Source organism: Rhamphochromis longiceps, linkage group LG22, assembly GCF_057381845.1.
Source record: "Rhamphochromis longiceps isolate RC_006_pf linkage group LG22, R_longiceps_female_GT1.1, whole genome shotgun sequence".
Classification (NCBI taxonomy): domain Eukaryota; kingdom Metazoa; phylum Chordata; class Actinopteri; order Cichliformes; family Cichlidae; genus Rhamphochromis; species Rhamphochromis longiceps.
The window spans coordinates 9,777,159-9,802,030 of NC_140577.1; the positions used below are offsets into that span (position 1 = coordinate 9,777,159).

At 43.5% G+C, this 24,872-nt stretch overlaps 1 protein-coding gene across 5 annotated transcripts in view; it reads right to left on the reverse strand.

Annotated features, from left to right (window-relative positions):
- The window catches only part of kiaa0319l (KIAA0319-like ortholog), a 41,792-nt gene that overhangs the window by 4,634 nt on the left and 12,286 nt on the right, over nt 1–24,872 (reverse strand). For all 5 annotated transcript variants that reach the window (XM_085395681.1, XM_085395680.1, XM_085395678.1 and 2 more), the window contains 15 exons: nt 24,259–24,527; nt 23,982–24,068; nt 23,234–23,480; nt 10,240–10,329; nt 9,719–9,816; nt 9,498–9,585; nt 7,522–7,614; nt 7,307–7,439; nt 6,024–6,129; nt 5,782–5,904; nt 5,562–5,685; nt 3,346–3,478; nt 2,974–3,122; nt 1,078–1,229; nt 811–949 (listed from right to left, as the gene is read on the reverse strand). In XM_085395681.1, the coding sequence (XP_085251807.1) occupies nt 811–949; nt 1,078–1,229; nt 2,974–3,122; nt 3,346–3,478; nt 5,562–5,685; nt 5,782–5,904; nt 6,024–6,129; nt 7,307–7,439; nt 7,522–7,614; nt 9,498–9,585; nt 9,719–9,816; nt 10,240–10,329; nt 23,234–23,480; nt 23,982–24,068; nt 24,259–24,527 (2,031 nt within the window). The remainder of the gene's footprint in view (nt 1–810; nt 950–1,077; nt 1,230–2,973; nt 3,123–3,345; nt 3,479–5,561; nt 5,686–5,781; nt 5,905–6,023; nt 6,130–7,306; nt 7,440–7,521; nt 7,615–9,497; nt 9,586–9,718; nt 9,817–10,239; nt 10,330–23,233; nt 23,481–23,981; nt 24,069–24,258; nt 24,528–24,872) is intronic.

Sequence of the window (24,872 nt, forward strand, 5' to 3'; positions counted from 1 at the left end):
TTTTACACTTCAACATCCTTCACTCTAACACTATAAATGGTTAATACCTAGATATCCACTCCTGGTAAAACAGTTAAATCAGTATGAAATAAACCAGACAAATTGTATGTCGAGAGACAAATGCATAGGTTGCTTAGTTAGTGGAAAAAGATTAAAACGTTTTAGGAAGGGGTCAGAGTGGCATATAAGAAGATTATTTCAAAAGAAATTTCACTTCATTCAAAGCATTTTCTACTTGGTTTGGATCCGGAAGGTCAAAGTTGTGATAAAACACTGATGAACCTCTTTCTTTTTTTTTTTTTCTTTTTTTTTTTCTACACAAGTAGCTTATAGGATTGTTTTTGGATTAAAAAAAAGTAAACCAAATGATACAGACTGGATAAGAAAGAAGTGGTGTTTTTGGTTGATATGAATCCATTTTCATATCAATTTTGATATAATTTTTTCCTTTCATCATAGGGAAAAAAAATCACCATCACTGTGTGAATATTTTAACAGTTGGCTGTTTAACTTATTAAAGTCTAAAATGGACTGACTGCCCGTCCATCTATCCAGCAGCCTTCTGTTTATTCAGTTAGCACAGGCTTCTTGACTCAACTATATGTGGACCAATGACATGTAGTCACACCTGAGCCCATTTTGAGACGTTTTTGAATGTCGATGTGTTTTCTGAACTGTTTTTGAGAATGTGTGTTCTCTTTAGTTGAACATAAAGAGTAATTTTTATATGAAATAAAGAAACGTATTGTTAAAAATAATGAGTATATCTTGGGGATGTGTTCATATGCATGTTTTTGTAGGTCTGCTTACCTGGTTTGACCTCCACTGTGCCCCTCCCCTTGCTGCTTTGTCCTTTGCTGTCAGTTACAGTCAGGATGAAGCTGTATTTGCCCTCCACCAGGTTTCCAAGAAACAGCACTGCCTGGTGGTCGGAGCTGTTCAGCACATCCTATTAAACAGAACAAAACAAAACAAAAAACAATACATTTTTATTTATTTATAAATCTCATGGTCCCTGCAATAAACTAAACCAGAACTAACATCAGTTAAAGGCCTGATTATAAAGGTCCGTCTCACCCCAGCAGCAGGACTGGTGTCTTCTCTGGTCCACAGGTAGCTGAGTCCACCTTTGTCATCAGTGGACTGAGATCCATCCAAAGTGGCGGTCCTGACAGGCAAAGAGATGGGTGGACTCGACACAACACGAGCTACTGGCGGTTGGTCCTTTTCTGGAGAAAAAAACATTAAAATTTCATAAACTTCTTTACAATGTGTCTCTGTTAGAGCCCCCTGCTGGTCACTGGTACATGCGCTACAGTATTTTAGAGAGAATCCCACACTTTCAAAGACACAGGATACATCTTTTTTGTAACCCCTACAGTTTGTCTGAAAGCACCACACAAACAAAAACAGCATCTCAGTAACACAATCATGCTTTTTCTCATTCAAACTGAGGCACATTCAGATCACTCAGATCTACAGGAGACCTTATATCTTCTCCCTCTAAATACTCAGAGAATCAAAAGCTTATATGCAACTACACCACTTCACTGCACATTTCCAGCCAGACCATTTTCACATGTTTATGATTGTTGTGCAGCTGTCACTCCCTCTGGACTGTTTCCCATTAATAGCACAGTCTTTTGTTTATACAATATAACAGGATGAGCTCACAGAGGGCTTGTTCTCATTGTTCTAGCGCATAGATCGGCACATTATTTGGTTTAAACTGCTGATGATTTGGTTTGATGTGGAATATTTCAGTTCTTCAGCTATAGGATTGGATTTTACTGCAACACATCCATGAGGTCAAACCTGCTTGTCTCAGGTCTGTTCATTGTAAACAAGATCAAGAATTACCAGAATTGTTTAACGGAAATCAGCCCAACCTTGGTTGTGCAAATATTGCTCAACCAAGGTTGGAGGAAGGGTGGGGACCAGTTCCATTTTGTGCACAGGTGACAGGAAAAACTGCTGAATATTGTGAGTCATTATTAGAGTTAGCGCATAAGTCAAGAGGGAGTAACTGACAAAAGTAACTCATCATTTAGTTTCCTACTATTGTTCTCCAAGCAATGAATGAATGAGTGTGTCACATTTGTGCTGCTTTTAACCTTTCATCTGAATATACTCCCCCCTCTTTGTTGCTTCCTCCACTCATTACTCCACCCGATTATGGTTTCCAGTACTGATATTTATACTCTGGTCACCGATAATGGGAGTGCACAATAATCTCCAGCTTTCCTAATCAAATTCTCTTATGGGTTCAAAGATCTGAACAAAATCCAGATTACTGGGATTATTTTTAAAAAAATATACAGAGAACAGGCCTCTGAATGGCACCTAAGGTAATAGTTGGACAACACTCCTACGTTTGAAGGACCAATAAGCATTCTAAGATAATGCTTATAAACAGATTGCTCCTAATTTTAGTAATATTGGACAATCATTCTTGTAATTCCATTTTAATCAGGCTGTTCTAAACAGAAAGCCTTCAGCAGATCCAAAAGGCTACACTGAGAGCTGGATAGGGACTAGAAAGAGAGAGATCATATTTATCCCATATTGGGTAACCGACTGGCCCTACAGAAGGTCTCTTCCTGTTAAAAGGGAGTTCTTCCTTTCTGCTGTTACCAAGTGCTTAAAATTTAAAATTCAATATAATGATAAAGCTAAGGCATTTGATGCAATAAGGCATGCATTAGCACAAATACTTTAAATACCGCACTAGAGTGAATTAGTTTATATTTATATCGATCTCTGTGTGTATGTGCATGCATTAAACCATACGTTTGTCTACATATCCGAGTGTGTTTATGTTATTCCAGATAATAACTGAGCTCTTGCTTCTGTAATTAACATGTAAATTTCAAAACATCCGTAATACTCAGCTGTCTGACTTTGACATAAAGCAGCTATTTTGCTTAAAGGGAAAGTCTTATTCCACACCCACACAAACACACAACTCCGTACCTTCCTTAACGATGACTGTGACAGTGTCGCTGCTCTCCAGCTTCCTCTCATCAGTTACTGTCAGGGTAAACTCATATGTGCCGACCTTGAGACCTGTCACCGTGGCAACGGCGCTGTCTGCATTTTCAATCTTCACACCATCGGGACCACTGGTAGAGGAACAGACGGACCAAAAAAAGATCGAAACATGAAGGGAGGGACAAGGGGAATTAAAGAGGATGTGGAAATGTTAGTGACAGCGACTGAAACCTGTGAATTCAAGTGTTTTATATTATAAACCTCTCAGTAACTATGATTGAGGTATCATGTAAACTATTATTCTAGACTTTAACAACAAAAAATACAAACTGCATTAATCCATATTCATCTGACCTGTTCTTTGTCCATTGATAGGTGGCTATCTTCTGGTCATCGTGGCTCTTATTGCCATACAGTGTGGTGTGATCCATGGGCAGCGTCAGCTCTTTCTCAGGTCCTGCATCTGCTACTGGTGGTTTATTATTTTCTGAATGAAATGTGAAAATGACACACACAACTCCATTATTTGGACCACACTAAATTACAGTATAGAAGGACAGATTCAATATTAGTGTTTGGATCAGCTTGACTGGGCAAGGCCTCAACGGGTCAAACCATTCTATTTAAATCTATGTTGTTCCACGTTTACAATGCATCTGTAGCAGTGCTTTGGTTATTTTGCAAATGTGTGAATTGTTTAGTTTGTTGACTTAACATTGGATCTGCTCTTGGTATCAGCAGATCCCCAAAGCGAATTTATTTAAACCAGTAGTGTTATATGAAAATTTTTAGTTTGTTTTGAATTTGAAAAGTAAGAGTTGGGGGAACATTTTGCAGCTCATTAGGTTAACTGGCAAAAAGGTACATCTACAAACTGTGAAACTTCAATAATCTTTCTCAACATAAATTTGCAAAGACTGCAAAATATCTAATGTATTACAAAATATGATCAAAAGTGTAGGCTCTATCTATATATCTATAATTCTGTGATCTTTGAGCCTTCAGTGCTGCATCAAAAACAGACATGATTATGTCATGAAATCACTGCATGGACTTAGGAAGACTTGGAGAAATCATCGTGTGCCAGGTCAAAGGTTGCAGATTAAAGGTCTGTAATGCCACGTGTGAGCATGAGCCAGAAATGCTGCTGTCATCTCTAGACCAAAGCTCATTTAAAATGGACTGAGGCAAAGTGGAAAACTATTCTGTGGTCAGATAAATCCAAATTTGAAATTCTTTTTGGGAAACACAAACACTGCATCCTCTGGACGAAAGAGGAAAATTATCAACCCTCTTTTCAAAAGTCTGGTGGTACGGAGGTGTATCGGTACCAATCGAATTGGTAGCTTGCACATCTGGGAAGGCACCATCAAGATATGCTGAAAGTCACCAAATGTTCACCGACTCTTAATAGAAGAGAGGCAATACATTTAAACAAAGACACAATTTCGTTTTTAGATGTTTTACCTAAATCAAATTTCATTTTCTCAGTTAAAACATTTTATGTGTTTTCTATGTTCTATTGTGACAACAGTCTGGTTTTATGAGATTTGCAAATGATTCAATTCTGTTTTTATTTACATTTTGCACAGACTTCCGACTCTTTCCGAATTGAGGTTGTAGAAGATGGAAATCCAAATCAGAAAACTGAAGGCATTACAAAGTGCTTTGTATCTGCAATCTCTCTAATGACCAGAAGAGTCCGGTTCCATTGGTTACAAAAAGAAGTCCAGTTGTATATAATGAGACTATGAGAAAACTACTAAAGCACAGAGCTACAATTACTGTCCGAAAAACCTGGATTGGGGAGCAGGCCTCCTCAAACTAGGAAGCTCTGGGCGTTCAGGGGGGTCAATATTAAAATTTTCAGTGATTTGGAGAGACTGACCAGTATTTCAAGCCGAGCTAGCTTGAGACGAAAGAAAACCCAATATTTGTATAACACAGCTAATAACATCACTGTAATGAAAACCCTTCTATGATATAAAGGACCAGTGTCTTTCTGACAGTAACTAAAGCACAGCAGTTATGTTCTGAAGTACCTGGAATTAGATTCTGACTAATAACATCGTCATATCTTTCAGGTGCGATGACTCACAAGATAGCCTCGGTCTAAACCTAGCAGACCTTGACCTTGTTGTGTGTTCGCATTCGAGGTCCAACATAAAACAGTACATTTCCAGTCTACAAAGTGCTTATCACCTTGAGTGCACTCTGCTCCCTCATATGATTACCCGTCACTGTTTGCTAAACAGGAGCAGTTTAAGTGCCGACATTCTCCTCACACGTCATGAAAGGTCACAAATTAATGGCGACTTACACACTGGCTCAATTTGCTCTTTGATGTGTAAATTTGGAAGAGACAAGGGGCGAGCAAGAAGCCACACAGGGTACACTGTGTTCAGATACGGCATCTCTTAAATGTCAAGTTAAAGAGATTTATTCGCTCCATATGGTGAACAATAGCTCAGAGTTGAACAAACACTGAAAAATCCTGAGCTAATGTGTGACATCTGTGATGGCTGGGAAGTGATATCTGCTGAGGTGGCATGAACTCTCCAGCTGTTTACCTGGCTGCACGATGACGGTGACCTGAGAAGTGTCCTGCTGTCCAGCTGAGTCCGTCACAGTCAGCTGGAAGGTGTAGTCTCCCTCTTGCATTGCTGACAACTGTAGGATGGGAGTCCGTACACCCTGAAAAGCACAGTATACGCCACTGTTAGCTACGATGATCTTATCCACAGAAAAATAACCCAAAACACGTGAATTCAGCTGTGTGGAGTATTGTACCTGCATCTCCACCACTTTGTCTTTGCTCTCTGGGCTGAGGGACCACTCATAGGACAGAGAACCGTGGTCGTCGGTGCTTTGGTTGCCATACAGAGTGATGGAGTTGCGTGGTAACTGGATGACCTGGAAGAGGCAAGAGAAAAGTTATTAGGATTGCCGCAGTTTGGCGTAAATAACTTACTTTATTTTCATGTGATAGCAGCACCTGCAGGTTGGGGCATCATACAACAGAGAGGACAAACCTGGTTTGGGCCGGCGTTGGCCACAGGTCGATAGTCCTTGGCTTTGTTAACGGAGAGAGTGGCCTGTGTCGAGTTTGTAGCTCCGTCCGAGTCAGTTACTGTCAAACTGATACAAAAGGAAGATGGAGATGCATTTATGGGACAACCATAGACATGTGTGCTGCAGAAATTAAAATCTTTTTGCCAAAATTTCATAGAAGATGCTTAGTTTTGCATTTCTTTTCTGATTCATCTCGACTTTTCTGCCAGGAAAACATTATTTACCATAAATAAATAACAATGTTGTTTGAAGACTTTCAGCCCTTATTCAAGCCTTATTTGAAATAGCACAAATATAAACCTACAAATTTATGATGTCAACCCAGATAAGCCAAGCAGTGAAATGATGGACGTTAACTCAGAACCAGCGCATCACTATTTTGGGGTTGTTGTTTTTTTTGTTTTAGCTTTTAGGTCAATTACACAACAAGTATTTAGTATTTATTCTTTGCTTTTTGAACTATATTTTAAAAAAATATCACAATTTGTAATATGCTACTCAAATATAAACCCAAATAAATAGCAATTTAACAAAACTGATCTCTGAGGTTATACTTACTGGTCGCATCACATTTAACCTTCCCACTGTATAAATTTAGAAGACACAGAGGTTTCTAGCGGACTTCCATAACTTAAAAGCTGTGCTCCGGGTCTATATTTCTTAATTTGTTTTAAAGAAAGCTCACTGTTATTATTTGCTGCTGCCAGCATATCAAAAGAAGAACACTTTGTCAAGTAAATCATAAATCTCTCTCTGAAAATGATCCAGATGGAGGCACTTCAAAAATACGAGTAGGTCATGAAGACACGCACTTGCCCACATAATGAGGCCATATTAGAGAAACTAAAATGCACTTGTTAAGCTGAGTACCAAAGAATCAATCAGATATTTTCAAAAGGGACTGCTTTTTCTGTTATTTATTTAACAAGGAGAGAATTTTCTTTTTCTTTTTTATGTCCATGCTAAATAAAAGAACATCACAAAAAGGATTTCCTTTAGTTGCCCAGTGTATTTAGAGATGTGCTACAGTATCCAAATGTTTTCACATCAAACTACGGATTTTCCTGTTCACTTACACGGGTTGTGCATAATTACTTCCTCCAGCTTCCCAACACCTCTGTAACATCTGTAAAGTCAGTTTTACTCAGCTGCATTTGTCTGCAGGCCAACACTTCAACAAAACAGGTGTGCGTTTTCAGACTTCACAACTAATCTCATTGAGATAAGTGTGATTTCTGTTTACCTAAATGTGTAGTTCCCAGGCACAAGGCTGGTGAGGGTGAGTACAGGGGTGTCAGCAGAGACCTTCTCCTCCCTCAGAGGACCTTTGACCTCTTCCCAGTGCCACGCCACCACCTTGTCATCATCAGTGCTCTCTGTAAAGGGAAGACAAGGATTTGGTTTTCCTTTCTTTAACTGGTGCTAAATGACTGTGTGTGTACCATGTGGGAGACTCACGGCTGCCGTCTATCACCGTAGAGCTGGTTGGCAAGGAGATCTCCTGGAACTTTGGGGAAACTACGGCAACAGGAGGCTTGTTTACCCGTGGCTCTGTCAGGTGGAAAATAAGGAATTAACTCGCTTACTGAGCTGCACATTAAGCATTAGTGACTGAGGCAGTAAGAACAGGTTAGAGGATACCCTGGCAAATACAGAAATACAACCATGTGTGGGAGAAAAGCCGGGCTGTCTTCCAGCAATAAGGGTTTTTTTTCCTTATAAGTGGTTAATGAGTGCTTTTTAGCGGGCAATTGTATTAATTCAAGGGGGGGGGGGACCAGTACATTCAAAACACTGCAGAAGATTAACCACCTTACATGACTGCTTAGCTTCATTAGATGCAACATGCAGATCATTACAACTGCAAATCTTTATAAAAGAAACAAACACAATGAAGATTTATGGATATGAATTAAAATAAACTAAACAGGTTACATTAAAATAGTCCTGGCATAATTCAAAAGCACATGTAATTTGCAAATCAAATATGGCTATGTAAAGCAGCATCAACATTATAATCTTACTACACACACGAACAGTCATTTACATCTCTCACGCCAGTGTTTTTCCACCAAGTCCTGATGTCCACTTTTGCAAAATTAAGCGAATGCAGATGTGCAAAAGCTCCATTGGACCCACTAGACCCAAACATGTGCTGTGGCACAAGTAATCAGTGCACACACCCTGGCCATCCACATCAAGACATGGTCCATCAGACTAAACCACCTCCTTCCATTGTTTAAAGTCCAGTTCTAATGCTCAAATGTCTCATATTTTTTGGGCTTTCTGCGATTGACAGGGGTCTGCATAGGAACCCTGACTGGTCTGAAGCTATGCAGGCCCATAAATCTGCTTTGCACAGGTTTTTCTGACACCTTTCTATCAGAACCATATAGATATTGACCACTGCAGACCGGGAAGACCCAGGAAGTGCTGCCATTTTGGAGATGCTCTGATCCTTGTCAAACTCTCTCAAATTATTACGCTTTCCATTTTTTCCTGCTTCTAACTGCTCAACTTTGTATACGGTCTATGGGTTTCACACCACGAACTTTCTACACGTCACCACATGGAGGTGCCCGTGAGCATGCGTCTGACACATTAAACAATTACATTAACAGTAACATTAACCTGCTGATGATGTGTGGGGGTAGCACAGGTAAAAGTGAATTGTCCTGATTGGTGTAGTCACACTCGCCCACCCAAACCCCACACTGACTGCTCTGCAGCTACGCAGCACCACACACAAAGGATTAATTTACAGGAGTGAGAACGCGCCTGCTGTGAATTATCACTTGCTTAGAGCTGTTTTGAGATGTTTTGGTGCTACAGAAGAGAGTTAATTTTCCACACCCTTTAACAGTACTACATAATTTTGCAACTAATATATAAAAGCTTCAGCATTAAAACATCGCTCTCCTGTGTAGCTTTATTTGACACCGTTTCTCATTTGTGATTTACAGCAGCTGCACAGTGATGAGCCGGCGTGGCGGTGCCACGTTCTTCCAGTGTCTGCGACATGCTCGTTAGCTTAACTGGTAAATCTGACCTGCCCGTGGGTGTGAACACTACATTCACCCTGCCTTTTACTCTGTGACAGTTGGCTACAGTCCTCACGTGACCTTGATTTTATAAGGTGGTTTCAAAAGTAGAATAAACAGTCACTTCGTAGTCAAAGGAGCTTGCAAAGAAAAGCGTCTGGACTTAAGTCCAGACGCTTTTCTTTGCAAGCTCCTTTGACTACGATGACCTGGATGACTGAGAACCTTCACAGACAAACAGTCACTTCATAAACTGGAGGAAGAGACCCCAAAAGTCTTACAAAATCATATTATTGAGGGAAAAAAAAATGTAAATCATAAATATTCCACTGAGAACAAGTGTAAAAAGAAGCTAAATCAGGAGCCATGACAGGAACTAAAGAGTTTTCATACCTGGTTTGACTGTAACATTAACGTAACCTTCTCCGTGGGCGCCCTCCCCGTCCACTGTCACCTCAAACTCGTACAGGCCCACGGTCAGCTGAGGAGACCCAAAGAGAAGGAATCGAGTCAACCAGAAAGAAGAAGTGATCCTTTTTGGTTACATGGTCAACAGAGTGCCACCTGCATGATTTTATTTATAGCAAACATGAATATGAAACTGTGATCTGCACCTTGCTGAGTTTCAGAGTCTTGCTGTGCTTCCCCTCCATCTCCCCGCTGTAATCTTTGGGATGAGTTTTTAGACGCCAGTCAAATGCATAGTTTGTCCCTGTAGAGAAAAATACATAAAAATAAATACCCAAGTGTAATAAAAATGTACGCATTCAAATAAAATCTACTAGATACAATGTTTTTACACTGCAGCATGTTAAGGAGGGCTCAAGGGATTAACAGACTCATGATGTGTGTTACTCTTCTGAACTCTATAATCTTTTTCAGCATAGATTTGAAATTCTCTGACAAGCGTTCAGCATGACGTACAAAATGATTAAGACTCATGTCAAGCGCAGTTTAGTCCATGCATTACTGAACAGCACAAATAACGCACAGTTTAATAATAATTAGTAACTGGTACACATAGAAAAATCCACTCCATGCATAATTAGCTCCTCCTACACACTCATTTTTCCTCAGGTGTCAGGAAACTGATGAAAAGACTGCATTATTTCATACAGCGTTCCATTGGTCTCACCATTTGGGACCACATAGGCGTAAAGTTTGACCTCGTTGAGGGGCAGCGTTACCTCCACACTCTTTCCTGCTGATACCACCAGCTCCCTCACTGTGATAAAAAACAGAACATTTAACATTAAAAAAACCCCCCAAAAAACAGTCACTTAATCGAAAACCTTATATTTAATTAGAAAATGAATACTGAAATGGATAGAATTAACCCTCAAGCAACCAACCAGTACTGGTGACAGAAATGCCCAAGTAGGGTCAGTTTTATCTTACACAGGAACGTTTTTTTCCATTGGCTCTTTCTGTGTTGTAACAAATATTCTAATAATGTTATAACGTCATTAATTATGGTTTCCAAACATTTTTTCATGCAAAAAGGAGTTAAAAAAATAAATTGTGTAAACAACACTGCCTTTGTTTACACAATCCTTATCTGTTCTTTCTTGCAAAACAAACTTTGTGTATGTGTTGGTTTGTTTCTTTGACTGTGAACCCCTCTAACCAGTGGTTAAGCAACCTGAACTGGCACTCGGGCACACCGTAGAACCCTGGAGGTTCTTATATGTAACAGATATTATGACATGATGTGCCTGTAACACTTGATAAAAAGGACAGGATCATTTTTATTTCCCGACAACAGAATCATATTTATATTCACAAAATCCACACAAAAAACTGCGCATGACAAGTTTTCATCACATTGCCTAGAAACCACCTGGCAATGGGGTAAAATTACCTTCTTTTTTTTTTTTTTTCTTTTTTTTTTTTTTTTTTTAAATAATACATTTTTACATTAACCCCCCCTAAAAAAACAAATACATTAAAATATTCTCAATGTGATTAACTAAATAAATTTGCTAACAGCTCAAACAGGGCACAGAGTACTGTAACGTGGCCATATATTAGACATTTTAACACCAAAATATAGATCAAATATAGATGAACTTCCCTCCTTTGTTCCTTTCTGAGTGATTTGGACAGCACTCAGTCACTTCAAGGAAGAGATGAATATATATGAGTTTACACATGTACCATAGACGACATAAACGAGTGTTATCTACTGTTTGCAATGGTTAAAACTGCTATTATCAGTAATCAGATATCTACAATGAAGGCAATAAACAGATGTGACAGGCACAACTCACAGCGATACACAGACTGCGCAGCTTCTGACAGCTTTATTAATCATTTCAGTGTCTTTGTCTTCATTTCGATTTGCTCTTAATGCTGACAGCAGTAACTGCTGCAGAAGCAGCAGGCAGAGACAAAAACTGTGTACACAAACTGTACACAAAACACCAAGTGCACAAAGATTAACGAGCCGATTAACTCGCTGCTGAACAGACTGGAGCATTTAGCAGTTTAAGATACAAAGATTTCCCCGAGAGCAGATGGAGACCACATAAAGAACTAAAAGGAGGGTGAATATTGGAGTTAAGCATGACAAATAGAAACATTAGATTCAAAATCAGTTGTAATATTTGAACTTAATGTGCATGTCGGCAACTGTTTGCCATTTTAACTCAACAACTGTCAGTTTGTTACATCTGTTGACTCTAAAGACTAAAAACTGACTCTGAAACTTTCTTTCCCGAAGAAAATTAATTATTGTATGCTGCATTTAGTCTGATACAGTGGCATAAAACAGTGGTTAGTTTTAAGGCACAAACGAATGAACATCTATTGACCCTGAGTCACACACATCTGTGTGAAGACCCATTAGGTTTTAGGCCTGCAATTTTTGTGAACTGTGGACAGATTTTGTGAACTGTGGAAGATGCATCACCATTCCACAAGCTCATCGATCCTTTAACCAGATGAGCTAACAGCTGTTAATCTAACGAGTAAAGGAAAAAAGGTCCAACTTTGTGAAATGCTGACAGTTCCTGCACACCCTGAGGATGACTCATTTCAATGAAATCAAGCCTGTAGTTTGTTCCTGTCGTAGTGATGTACGTAAAAATGGGTGATTTTGGTTTTCTGATAGAAGATGTTCAAATATATTGCTCCTGGACTCTTTTTTTTAGAGTTCTGTTCTTGCAAATTTGCCCTTTTTCCCCCAAAAAACCTGCTTACAGTTTTTCTCAAATGTTAAAACACAAAAGCCAATCCTGTAACCCAAATGACCAGTAGTCTAAACACATTTACTAAATGTAGCCACCATATTCCAGTACCATAAACACATGTCACATGAAGACACAATTCACAAAACACAACCCTCTGTACTCATAAATCTAAACACATTTTTCCTTGCTAAAACACATGTTGCAAAACAACTCTGCTCATATTCTCAAATGAAAGCCCATGTGATGCAAAATGCTTGCCACAGTCACCAATCTTTGAACACAGGGAACACACCTGGCGTCAGTCACTACACACAAAATTGAAGACACCTGTTGCTAATGATGTGACCCCACCTATAAAAGCATAGTTTGGTGAAGATGCCAAACAATCACAATGGATGAAGGCATTCGAGCGTGCGGAAGGAGAAGAGCTGCAGGCCAAAGAGGAAGAGGGGTTGAGATCAGAGGAGTGTTATGACCCAGGGTCATTATTTGTGGTACGGGGTTGTTATTGTTTGTATTTGTATTCAGCGATGCTTGTTTCCAGGTGGAGGCCGCCCATTGGTGGAGGAAGGAAAGAGGCCAGCTACAAAAGGGGTTGGACTGGGCCGGTGAGGAGACTTTTCCTGGTTCCCCGTGAGCTGTGTGGCTGGGGACCGTCGTGGCGTGTGACTGCACGGGGCTGCAATATTAATGCTGAAAAAGGGTTGTACCTGGGCTTGGTAGCTGTAGGGGTGGGAAGCCGTTTCTTTTATTCCCCTCTTTTTTCCTGTTTCGGGTAGGGAGACAGGTTAGAGAATTGTATTTTGTTTTGGAATCGTGGGAGGTAAGTTAGTTCTGTTTTTCTTTCTAGTGTGTTTTGTTTGTTGTTTTGGCATCGCCCACCCTGAAGCTCGCTACCTGTTCAGTGAATAAATTAACCAAACTCGTCATTCTGCCGTGGTGTGTTTTTTTTTTTTGTTTGTCGTTGTTATGTATCGGGTTTATTTTTTGTTGTGTTGCACCCCGGCTTCGGGCCGGTGTGTAACATAAATGGGGGCTCGTCCGTTTGAGGGATTTCGGGTTCGTTTGTGTGTCGTGGGGCTCGTGTGGGTGTGTGGGGTTGTTTTTTGTGTGTTTGGGGGTTGTTGGTGTGGGTGGCCGCGGATGGAGTTCGATGTGGACAAGTTTGCCGAGGCGCCTTCCTTGCAGCAGTTGGGTCGGTGTCGGAGGGAGGATTTGTTGCTTATTGCGGGCCGTTTTGATGTGCGAGCGCCGGCGGGGGTAAAGAAGGACGATTTGCGGCAGCTTGTCGCGGTGGCTTTGAGCGAGCGGGGTTTATTGTCGGGCGTGCCGCTTGTTGGTGGAACGGGCGGGGCGGTTGTGGAGCCGTTGGCTCCGGTGTCTGTTCCTCCTGTGGCCACCCCCTCTGTGGCTCCTCCGGCTCCGGTGGTGGGGTCGTCGGCGGAGGAGCTCCAGTTGTTGCTCCGCATTAAGGAGGTGGAGTTGAGTAGTCACCGGTTGGAGGTAGAAGCGATGCATCTGAGGGTGAGGGCGTTGGAGTTGGAGCGTGGACCTCCGCCGCGTGCCCCTGACTCTACGCCGCGTGCCCCTGTCTCTACGCCGCCCACGTCTGCGCCCTCTGTGCTCCCTGCGCCGCCGGCGCCTGGTCCCGCCCCGGCTCTCCGTCAGGATTTTGATATTGGGAGGCACATTAAATTGGTGCCGCCCTTTTGTGAATCGGAGGTGGAATCGTTTTTTTCTGCTTTTGAGCGTGTGGCTACCGCGTTACAGTGGCCGGAGGAGGTCTGGGTTTTACTGTTGCAGTGTCGGCTGGTGGGTAGGGCTCAGGAGGTGTGGGCTAGCCTGTCGGCATCTGAGAGCTTGGATTATGGTGTGGTTAAGGCTGCTGTATTGCGTGCTTTTGAGTTGGTGCCTGAAGCGTACCGTCAGAAGTTTCGGCAGTGTGTGAGGGGGGGGGGATCAGACTTATGTGGAGTTTGCGCGCGAGAAGGGTTTGCTCTTTGATCGGTGGTGCCAGGCTAGTGAGGTTAAGGAGTTTGCACAGCTGAGGGAGTTAGTGTTATTGGAGGATTTCAAAGGGTGTTTGCCAGAGCGGGTGGTTGTTTATTTGAACGAGCAGAAGGTCGTTTCCCTCACGAAAGCGGCGGTTCTGGCAGATGAGTTTGCTTTGACGCATAGGAGGGGTTTTTCCCCTCCGTTACGTCGGGGTTCTAGAGTTTTGCCGGAGGTGGGGGGGGGGGCGTTCTCCCCCGCTCTCGCGGCGTAGCCCTACGGTGGCCGCTGGGGACCGCCGATGTTTTTTTTGTCATGAGCTCGGTCATCTCGTTGCTTCTTGTCCCGTGCTGAGGGCGAGGGAGGGGGCGCGGGCCAACATTTCGGGGGGGGGGGGCCGTGCAGTGTTGCTCCGCGGTAACCCGCCCTAGCTTAATGCCGATTGGCGTCGTTCCGCGGGGGATAGATGAGGTGTTTCGACCGTTTATTTCGTCGGGGTTTTTATCGTTGTCTGGTGATGCGGGGGACCGGGTTCCGATCACTATCTTGAGGGATACCGGGGCGAAGCATTCGGTGGCGCGGCGTGGAGTCGTGCCTTTCTCTCAGCAGTCGTATTGTGGTTCTGACTTACTGGTGTGGGGTATACAGATGAGTATTCTACGCATGCCTCTCCATACGGTTACTTTGACCTCGTCTTTTGTATCGGGCGCTGTGCGGGTGGGGGTTCGAGATCAGCTGCCGATTGAAGGTATTGATCTTATTTTGGGGAATGACTTGGCCGGGGGAAAAGTGTTTCCGGCTACTCCGGAAGTTATTGAGTGTCCTACCTCGGATCGGTTATGCCACTTTCCGTCGGAGCTGGGTGACTCCACGGTTTTTCCGGCATGTGTGGTTACTCGTGCTCAAGCTCGTCGCTTGGGTGGGGAGGTGGACATATCCGGAATGTTTCCGGACGGCTCTGAGCCGCATGATAGTTCTGTTCCGGGGGTGGATGGTGGGACGGCGAAGGTTTTTAGTGTGGTGTCGGAGGATTTGCGCCTGGCGGTAAACAGGGAGCAGCTCATTGCGGCCCAACAGGCTGATGATACGTTGTCTGCCTGTCGAGCTGCTGCCTTGCAGCCAGGGGCGGTGCCTGGTGCTGCTTCTTATGAGGTTGATCGCGGGGTTCTGTTACGCAATTGGGCTCCGGTGGGTGGGTTGGGGGGTGAGGTGGTCACTCAGGTGGTGGTGCCGACGGAGTACCGACCCCAGGTTTTGAGTCTGGCCCATGAGCATCATCTGTCAGGCCACTTGGGGATTAAAAAAACTTATGACCGAGTGCTTCGTTACTTTTTTTGGCCGGGGCTTAAGTCTGATGTGGCGTGCTATTGTCGGTCCTGTCATGTGTGCCAGGTGTCGGGTAAGCCCAATCAGGTCATTCCACCCGCCCCGTTACATCCAATTCCTGCAATAGGGGAGCCCTTCGAGCATGTTATTGTGGACTGTGTAGGGCCTTTACCGAAAACTAAGGCGGGTTACCAGTACGTACTCACCATAATGTGTGCGGCCACACGGTTTCCAGAAGCTATTCCCCTGCGATCGCTTAGGGCTAAGGCCGTGGTGAAAGCCTTAGTACAGTTCTTTTCTATATTTGGGTTACCGAAGTACATTCAGACCGATCAGGGCTCTAATTTTCTGTCGGGGGTTTTTGCTCAGGTGATGACTGAGTTGTCGGTTAAGCACCGGGTGTCTAGTGCTTATCACCCAGAAACACAGGGGGCTTTGGAGCGATTCCATCAGACCTTGAAGGCCATGTTACGGAAGTACTGTTTTGAAACTGAGTCCGAATGGGATGTGGGCCTGCCGTTATTGCTATTTGCCATTCGAGAGACCACACAAGAGTCCCTGGGTTTTAGCCCGGCGGCGTTGGTTTTTGGGCATACGGTGCGTGGACCCCTACGTCTGCTCCAAGAGGGGTGGCTCGCGCAGCCCGACCAGCCGCGGCCCGTGCACAACGTGCTTGACTATGTAAGTTCGTTTAGGGAGAGGCTGCACGCTGCATGTGAGTTGGCGCGCAGGTCGCTTTCCGGTGCTCAGGAGAAGATGAAAGAGAGGTATGATAGGAAGACCCTCAAGCGCACCTTTTTGCCTGGTGAGCGTGTTTTAGTTCTCTTACCCATTGTGGGTTCATGTTTCCAAGCTCGTTTTAGTGGTCCGTATGAGATCGAGCGCCAAGTTAGTGACACGGATTACCTGATTAAAACCCCGGATAGGCGGAAGAAGTCCCGGGTTTGTCATGTTAATATGCTCAAGAAATATGTGGACCGGAACCAGAGCCAGACTAACTCTGTTTCCCCTGTGGTGACGGTGGGTTCACCCTCCTACCAACCGGAGGTGGATGGGTTGCGTGAACCCCAGGGACCCAGCTCAGGGGCCCGCTTGGAGAATTCAAAGATCTTGGAGGACCTTGAGGCTCATTTGCTTTATTTGGGTGAGCCCCACAGGCAGGATATTTACAATCTGATCTGTGGTCATATTGTGCTCTTTAGTGACAAGCCGACTCAGACCACTATGCTTGAGCATGATATAGATGTTGGCGAACACCGGCCCATTAAGCAGCATGCCTATCGGGTCAATCCCGGAAAGCGGGCAATCATGAGAAAGGAGGTGGAATACCTGTTGGAGAATGGTTTTGCGGTGCCCAGCTTCAGTCCATGGAGCTCTCCTACCCTCTTGGTGCCTAAATCTGATCAAACCCCACGTTTTTGTAATGATTACCGTAAAGTAAATGCCATCACCAAGCCAGACTCCTTTCCGCTCCCCCGTATGGATGACTGTGTTGATAGGGTGGGCTCAGCCAGATTTGTCACCAAGCTAGATCTTTTGAAAGGTTATTGGCAGGTGCCCCTGTCGCAACGGGCGGCGGAGATTTCAGCTTTCGTGACACCAGACCATTTCCTGCAATACACGGTGATGCCGTTTGGGTTGAGAAATGCTCCCGCCACGTTTCAAAGGCTGATGAACATGGTGCTACTGGGTGTTCAGGGATGCGAGGTCTACTTAGATGATATTGTGGTTTACTCGCTGACCTGGCTAGAGCACATGGAGACGCTACGGGAGGTTCTTGTCCGATTGAAGGGTGCCTGTTTGACAGTCAATTTGGCCAAATGCGAGTTTGGCAAAGCTGTGGTTACCTACCTAGGGAAGCAGGTGGGACAGGGGCAGGTACGCCCTCTCATGGCCAAAGTCCAGGCCGTCTTGGATTTCCCTATACCAACTACGCGGCGTCAGCTTCGCCGTTTCTTGGGAATGTGTGGCTACTATCGAGGGTTCTGCAAAAATTTCGCCACCGTGGTTATTCCTCTGACAGCCCTGACAAGTCCGTCGTGCCTGTTTTTGTGGAACTCTGATTGTCAGGATGCCTTTGACTCAGCCAAAGCCCTGTTGTGCAGTGCCCCAGTGTTAGGTGCCCCTGACTTCACTCGGGTGTTTAAGTTAGAGGTGGATGCCAGTGCGCATGGTGCGGGTGCTGTACTCCTGCAGGAGGATGACCAGGGTATTGATCACCCCGTGTGTTACTTCTCAAGAAAATTCAATAAACATCAGGTGAATTATAGTACCATCGAGAAGGAAGCTTTAGCGTTACTCTTAGCCCTCCAACATTTTGAGGTGTATGTCAGTTCCAGCCCCGCTCCAACTGCTGTGTATACGGACCACAACCCCTTGGTTTTCCTCTCTCGCATGAGGAATAACAATCAGCGTCTCATGCGTTGGTCTTTGCTGCTGCAGGACTTTAATATTGACATCCATCATCTTAGAGGGGCTGATAATATTGTGGCCGATGCCCTATCCCGGGTGGAGACCTAGGTCTAGCATCTCTCTAATGAGATGCTTGATTTTAGGTGGGGGGGTGTTATGACCCAGGGTCATTATTTGTGGTACGGGGTTGTTATTGTTTGTATTTGTATTCAGCGATGCTTGTTTCCAGGTGGAGGCCGCCCATTGGTGGAGGAAGGAAAGAGGCCAGCTACAAAAGGGGTTGGACTGGGCCGGTGAGGAGACTTTTCCTGGTTCCCCGTGAGCTGTGTGGCTGGGGACCGTCGTGGCGTGTGACTGCACGGGGCTGCAATATTAATGCTGAAAAAGGGTTGTACCTGGGCTTGGTAGCTGTAGGGGTGGGAAGCCGTTTCTTTTATTCCCCTCTTTTTTCCTGTTTCGGGTAGGGAGACAGGTTAGAGAATTGTATTTTGTTTTGGAATCGTGGGAGGTAAGTTAGTTCTGTTTTTCTTTCTAGTGTGTTTTGTTTGTTGTTTTGGCATCGCCCACCCTGAAGCTCGCTACCTGTTCAGTGAATAAATTAACCAAACTCGTCATTCTGCCGTGGTGTGTTTTTTTTTTTTTGTTTGTCGTTGTTATGTATCGGGTTTATTTTTTGTTGTGTTGCACCCCGGCTTCGGGCCGGTGTGTAACAGGAGGAAGAGGTGAAGGCCTAAGAAGAAGAGGAGTTCGGAGTAGAGGAGGAAGAGAAGGAGGCCAACAAGAGAGAGGAGAAGGTCCAGGTGGGAGAAGAAGACAACCTCGCACCATCATAACAGATGATATGCGAGCAACAGTAATTGATCATGTCATTGTCCATGGCATGACAATGGCTGAAGCGGGACGAAGAGTACATCCAAACCTGAGTAGGTTCACCGTGGCCACCATTATCAAGGCATTTAGACAACACAACAGGTATAGTACGCTATTGCTTTCTTTTTCACACTACAGTTTTACAGGCCTGTGAAAGTGGTCTGTTACTTTACATGTAGTTTTACATATAAATCAGTCAATTGACAACACATGTTTCTTTCTTTAGAGCTGAAAGAATGCCACATAGAGGTGGGAGGGTTGCCATATTCACAGCGGCACAAGAAATCCTCATTGCGGATATGGTCCGTGAGAACAACTGCATTAGACTCCGAGAGATCAGAGACAAAGTCATTGCAGATAGGGCTGGGCCATATTATACCGTTCACGGTAATACCGGTATAATGTTAGGCAACGATAGGAAAATGAAATATCGCGATAGAATATGAGTAAAACGCGCATGCGCAGTGCCTTTGTTTTCATACGCACATGGCCGATTGTTGAGTGAAACAGATGAACCAGAATTGGTTTGTAAAAATGGTGCAACTTCCGTGATGTGGAACTGGTTTGGTGTTTGTCCGTCAGATACACAACAAAGCACATTTTTTTTGCAGAACATGCAAGCGGCCGTTCTAAGATGCTCTTAAATCTGGGAGTAATCTGGGTCCTAAACTCCGTATCTTCAGGTCAAACAACACTGCAGCATCACTTAGAGTTAAAAACTGTCTAAATTCTTTCATCTTTAATAAAACGATCAGCATTGCTGCTTTACCAGGTGTAACTATAAAGTTTAACTTCCAGGCATCCATGAAAACAAAATGTATTACATTTAACGGAGTTAGAAGTTAGCAGGAAGCTAGCGGAAGTTAGCTCGCTAGTTTCGCTAGTTACCTAAGCATGATATTGCATGTTCTGACTAAGAGATTTCTGAAAAAATTCAAACGTACAGCTCTGCTATCACTTCCAACATAAATGAAGACAGGAAACTAAACAGCAGTGACGTTTGTAGGGTTACTGAAGTTTGGCTAGCTGGTATATAATGATGTGCTACGTGATCGCTAGCGACACAGCTATGTTAGCATAACATAAACAGTGAAGCTGGAGGACGAACACTAACACTTTTCCACTTATAAAAGTTAACGTGAAGGTTCTTCATGGTTAGAGACAAATGCAATCGCATGGCAGGATGCTGTAAACGGACCAAACTTCAGTCAGGAGAACAACTGAGATAATCCATCCACAATACGAGGTTAGTCATTAATATACTGCAACAACATGGGAATAGAGCAGCTACCAGAGAATTCAACATTAATGAATCAATGGTACAGAAGTGGAGGAAGCAAGAAGAATGAGTTTAATAAAGTTTGATTTATCTGACTGCTTTGTTTCGCTTAATGTGCCTTATAATCCCGTGCACCTTATGGTCCGAAAAATGCGTACTGCACACTGCAGTTTAATGTTGCAAAGCACCTCTTTTTAACTTCAGTGGATATTATACATGGTTATGCTCAGGATATGTCAGCCCATTTCTACTGGAAATGCCTTTTGGTTAAACTTTCAGCAAGGAATTTGCATTTGCACTGTTACATTTTTATAAAGCTTTAATGTACATAAAAACCAGCTTCTTGTTTAAGTGAAAATAAATGGAAGGTTGTCTTTTTGCGCTAGTAATGTTGTGGAGTTGTATTTTGTCTCACATCAATTATATCGTCGGTTATATCGTTATCGCAAATTTTCAAATATATATCGTGATAAATATTTTTGGCCATATCGCCCTGCTCTAATTGCAGATAATGTCAACTTTGAGAACATTGATGCTGTCAGCGTGTCCACAATAGACCGAGTTCTCCGGCGCCAACAGATGAGGATGAAACAGGTCTACAGGGTTCCCTTTGAGCGCAACTCTGCGCGACACATAGAACAACGTTACGAGTATGTGCAAGTACGTATACATCCATGTCCACAGTACAGTTAGTGGACATACTGTGTTGCTTAGTGGCCTACATTACTTCTGGACAATACTGTGCTACCTGATTGACCGTTCTGAACACCTGTACGCTTTTCCATGTTCACAGAGGATAATGCAGTTGGACGCGATGGCCAGACCCCATGAGTACCTCTTCCTGGATGAGGCTGGCTTCAACCTCCAGAAACGAAGGCGAAGAGGCCGTAACATCATTGGCCAAAGAGCCATCACTGAGGTTCCTGGCCAACGGGGGGGTAATATTACTCTTTGTGCAGCTATGGGTACGGAGGGGCTTGTCCACCGGCATGCTGTCCTTGGGTCTTACAACACCCAACGTCTCCTCACCTTCCTAGAGGAGCTAAAAGACATCCTCCTGGACCGTCAACAACACCATCCTAGGCTAGCACATCACATGTATGTGATCATTTGGGACAACGTCCGCTTCCACAAAACACACCAAATCAGAGAGTGGTTCACCACCAACAGTGACCACTTTTTAAACGTCTGTCTGCCACCCTACTCCCCTTTCCTGAACCCTATAGAGGAGTTCTTCTCATCATGGAGATGGAAGGTGTATGACAGACAGCCATACACAAGAGAGAACCTCGTACGGGCAATGGAGCTGGCCTGTGCTGACATCCCAGTGGAGGCCTTCCAGGGATGGATTCGCCATTCCAGGGCGTTTTTCCCGCGGTGCCTAGCAAGGGACAATATAGCCTGTGATGTGGATGAGGTGATGTGGCCCAATGCAGCTCGGCGACATGATGCCGCACAGTGACTGTGTGTAATACTGTAAAAAGACCGTGTAGACAATAAAAAAGACTTCACACCCTGATCATGTTTCCGAGAGTACTGTTGTGTGCGATAGATTCTGTTTTTGCATTGAGTTGTGTTACAGTAGTGTACGTACATGCAGGATGTTTTTATAGATTTATAGTCTTCATGTGAAACTCACAAATCTAAATGCCTAATCCTCTGCAGGGTTCTATGACGATCTGTTACTGTACAGTTTATAAAAATATGCATTGGCAGTTATGAACCAAAGAACCTTCTCACAAATTGAGCATTGTGTTTTCAATTGTTTTGCTGTAGTGTGTAATGCTGTGTATAGTGTTTACAGTTTTGACAGCTTCGAGCTGCTCTCTTGGTGTGGGAGTTTGAGTTTTGCAGTGGGAAGGTGTGGTTGTGTTTATGTAGCTTTAGAGAAGGGTGTTGTGTTTGGACATTGGGGGACCTGGTGGTAACGTTTGTGACATGTGTTTTAGCATTTGAGAAAAACTGTAATTTCTTTGTGGCACACTCACTATATGGATACACAACATTTGCACAGAGAATCTTTTCTGAAGAATCAGGGTCAATTTTGAGTAAATGAATTAGTCATATTTTTTATGCCCTATTTAAAATACAAGGAAATAAGACACCAGGAGAAACCCTAATTAATGATCAGCAGTGAAATGTTTCCTTGTTATGCCCGCGGGGCACACAAAAATTTACCAAAAGCTGCCATTTGCCCCCAGGCCAAGCATTACGAACCCTAGTGCTAGATGTTCCCTGCCTGGTAAACACCTCTGCCCTTCAATCCACCGGCCCAGTTTACACAACAGGCTTTGTATTTAAAACACTATTTTTTTAAAACTCTGGTGGCATCATCAAGATGATTTCTTCAGATGTTTTAAAGCTCCTCCAGGGAAACTGGAGAGTTTATAATATCAATTTTCAAAAATGTTTTGCTAGTTTTCTCCAGGAATAATACACTGACTGTGTAAAAGTGTAACTACTATGAATTTCAAATAAACTGACTGTGGCTATAAAACCACAAGCCGCATTTAAAGTGTAGCAATTCTATTGTTAAAGTCAAAAGGCTTTTTCAGTGTGGACATGCAGAGATTGGTTTGTTGCTCTTTTTCCAGTTTCTCTACAGAGACGGTTCTGTAAGTGAGGACAGACTGATCATACAAGTTAGTCCTGTCTGTAGAAGCCCAGCCGCTTTCTCTCAAAACACATTCCTCCAGCTTACTCTCATTCAGCTACACACCCACAGAGCACACCGATTTCATCTGGGAAAAATAACATGTGAGCAGTCTACCATAAAATGTGTGGGCAAAGTAAACAGTTGCATTCTGTTAAACTATTTCAAACAGGACGGTGAAGCGTCTTCTGTACATTATGAGTATGTGAGCCTGAAATATACAAGCTGAAAGCTTAAACCAAATTTAGAAGAGGAATTTTCGTCTGACTTCACACCAGTTCAGTACTGTTACATTATTAATTAATTCATAGTTAATACATGAAGACATATTACTGAACAAGCCAAAAATAGGCGATGGCTGTCAGGGGACGTGACACCCACTGCTACCCACAGATTCCTCACTTACCGGCCTGTGTCGGGGTTGTGTTGATGGTCGAAGAAGCTGCTGTGGGCGTGCTGACATCGCTGTCATTGGAAGACGACGCAGCAGCATCAAGGGCGACGTTGATCGTTGAGTTCTGCGGCGATGGAGCAGGAGGCGTGCCTGAACTCCCATTCGTTATTTGGCTTATGTTCTTTTGGGAGAGTTGGATGAGAGCGATGGTGCTGGGTGCTGCTGATGTTGGCTGAGCTGCCTCTGTGTTGGAGCTTCCCTGTAGGCAGAAAGTAAAAACCTCAGGCTATAAAGTCAGAAATCAGAGCAGATCTGTGTCTGGAATTGGGGAGATTTGAGGAATCACATCAGAAATGTATGGGTTCATATCTGCAGATATGTATGTATCATTCAAATTAACCAATAAGTGTGACTGCAGGGAAGAGGGTAGAAATGTGACAAGTCAAAAAGAGTAGGAGGAATGGCCTGCTTTATAAAACTGAGAGTGCATTAGCTAGTAATTTTAATGGAGGAAAAAAAAAAACTACGTACTTTATTTTAACATTTTGTCTCATTGAAATTGTACCTGTGTACAAATAACTTATACAGTTTACGAGTAGGACATACTAAATGCTATCACAGAATAGGAAAAGCATCTCCAAATGTATTATGAAATTTGAAAATGTTCTACTGAAATCAGAAAATGCAGCTGTACAGAACTGCATTGAGTCATATGAAAACTTTTTAACATGAGTTTCACAACAGTTTTCTGTCACGTTACCGAGCGGATATGGGGTCTTTTGTGTATTCTGTGGCTTCCTGTAGGTGGTGCACGGCGAATCGCTCTCCGCCTCACACTGACAGGGACCTTAAAGTGAAGTTACAAAAACAGTGGCATTTAGACAAAAGTTCCCTAATCTGTCTTTAAAATAAATAAATAAATAAATAAAAAAAATTCTCATCTGATAGCAGTATCACAATCAATGACTGTATCATCCAAAAAAGGCAGACAGATGCTGTTTTCTTAGAACAGACAATCTCTTCTTTTACAACCATACCTTGGAGAGCAGCTGTAGGAGACCGAGGGACTCCTCGTGGGGCTGAGGCAGGATGGAGATGGGGCAGCCTCCTTCACGCGAGCAGCTAAGAAACACACAGCGACCGCCGAGACTCCAAACAGCATTGCACTTTGGTTCCAGGCAGCAGAACTCCCAACACCTCGCTCCGGCTCTCCCATCTGCTAGAGGGTACCAACCCAGGCTTATGATGCTGCTCCAATGGATGCCCAGAACTCCACCGGTGACCCGGCAGTGATTTGCTGACACACCTGGACCAGGACAGAAGGAAGTCGAGATCTATGATGGACTGTATCCATGTTCAAAATCAGACTGAGGAAAGAAGATAAATTCTTCTGAAATACCAACTGAAGGTTTCACTGCAGATACATTCTGGAAAGGACTTAGCAGAAAAGAAGATGACATTTGGTTTAAAAAGGAAAGGTAATAAGACAACCTCTCGTAACATAGAAAAACAACACCTCTCTCTTACATCTATATTGGACAGCAAATTGAAAGGACGTCCCTAATTTTCTTCACCACTTATCCTGTCCCGATTGAACCTGGATTGATATATCACAGTTTTAACCTGGAGAGACAGAAATCATTCAACGTGT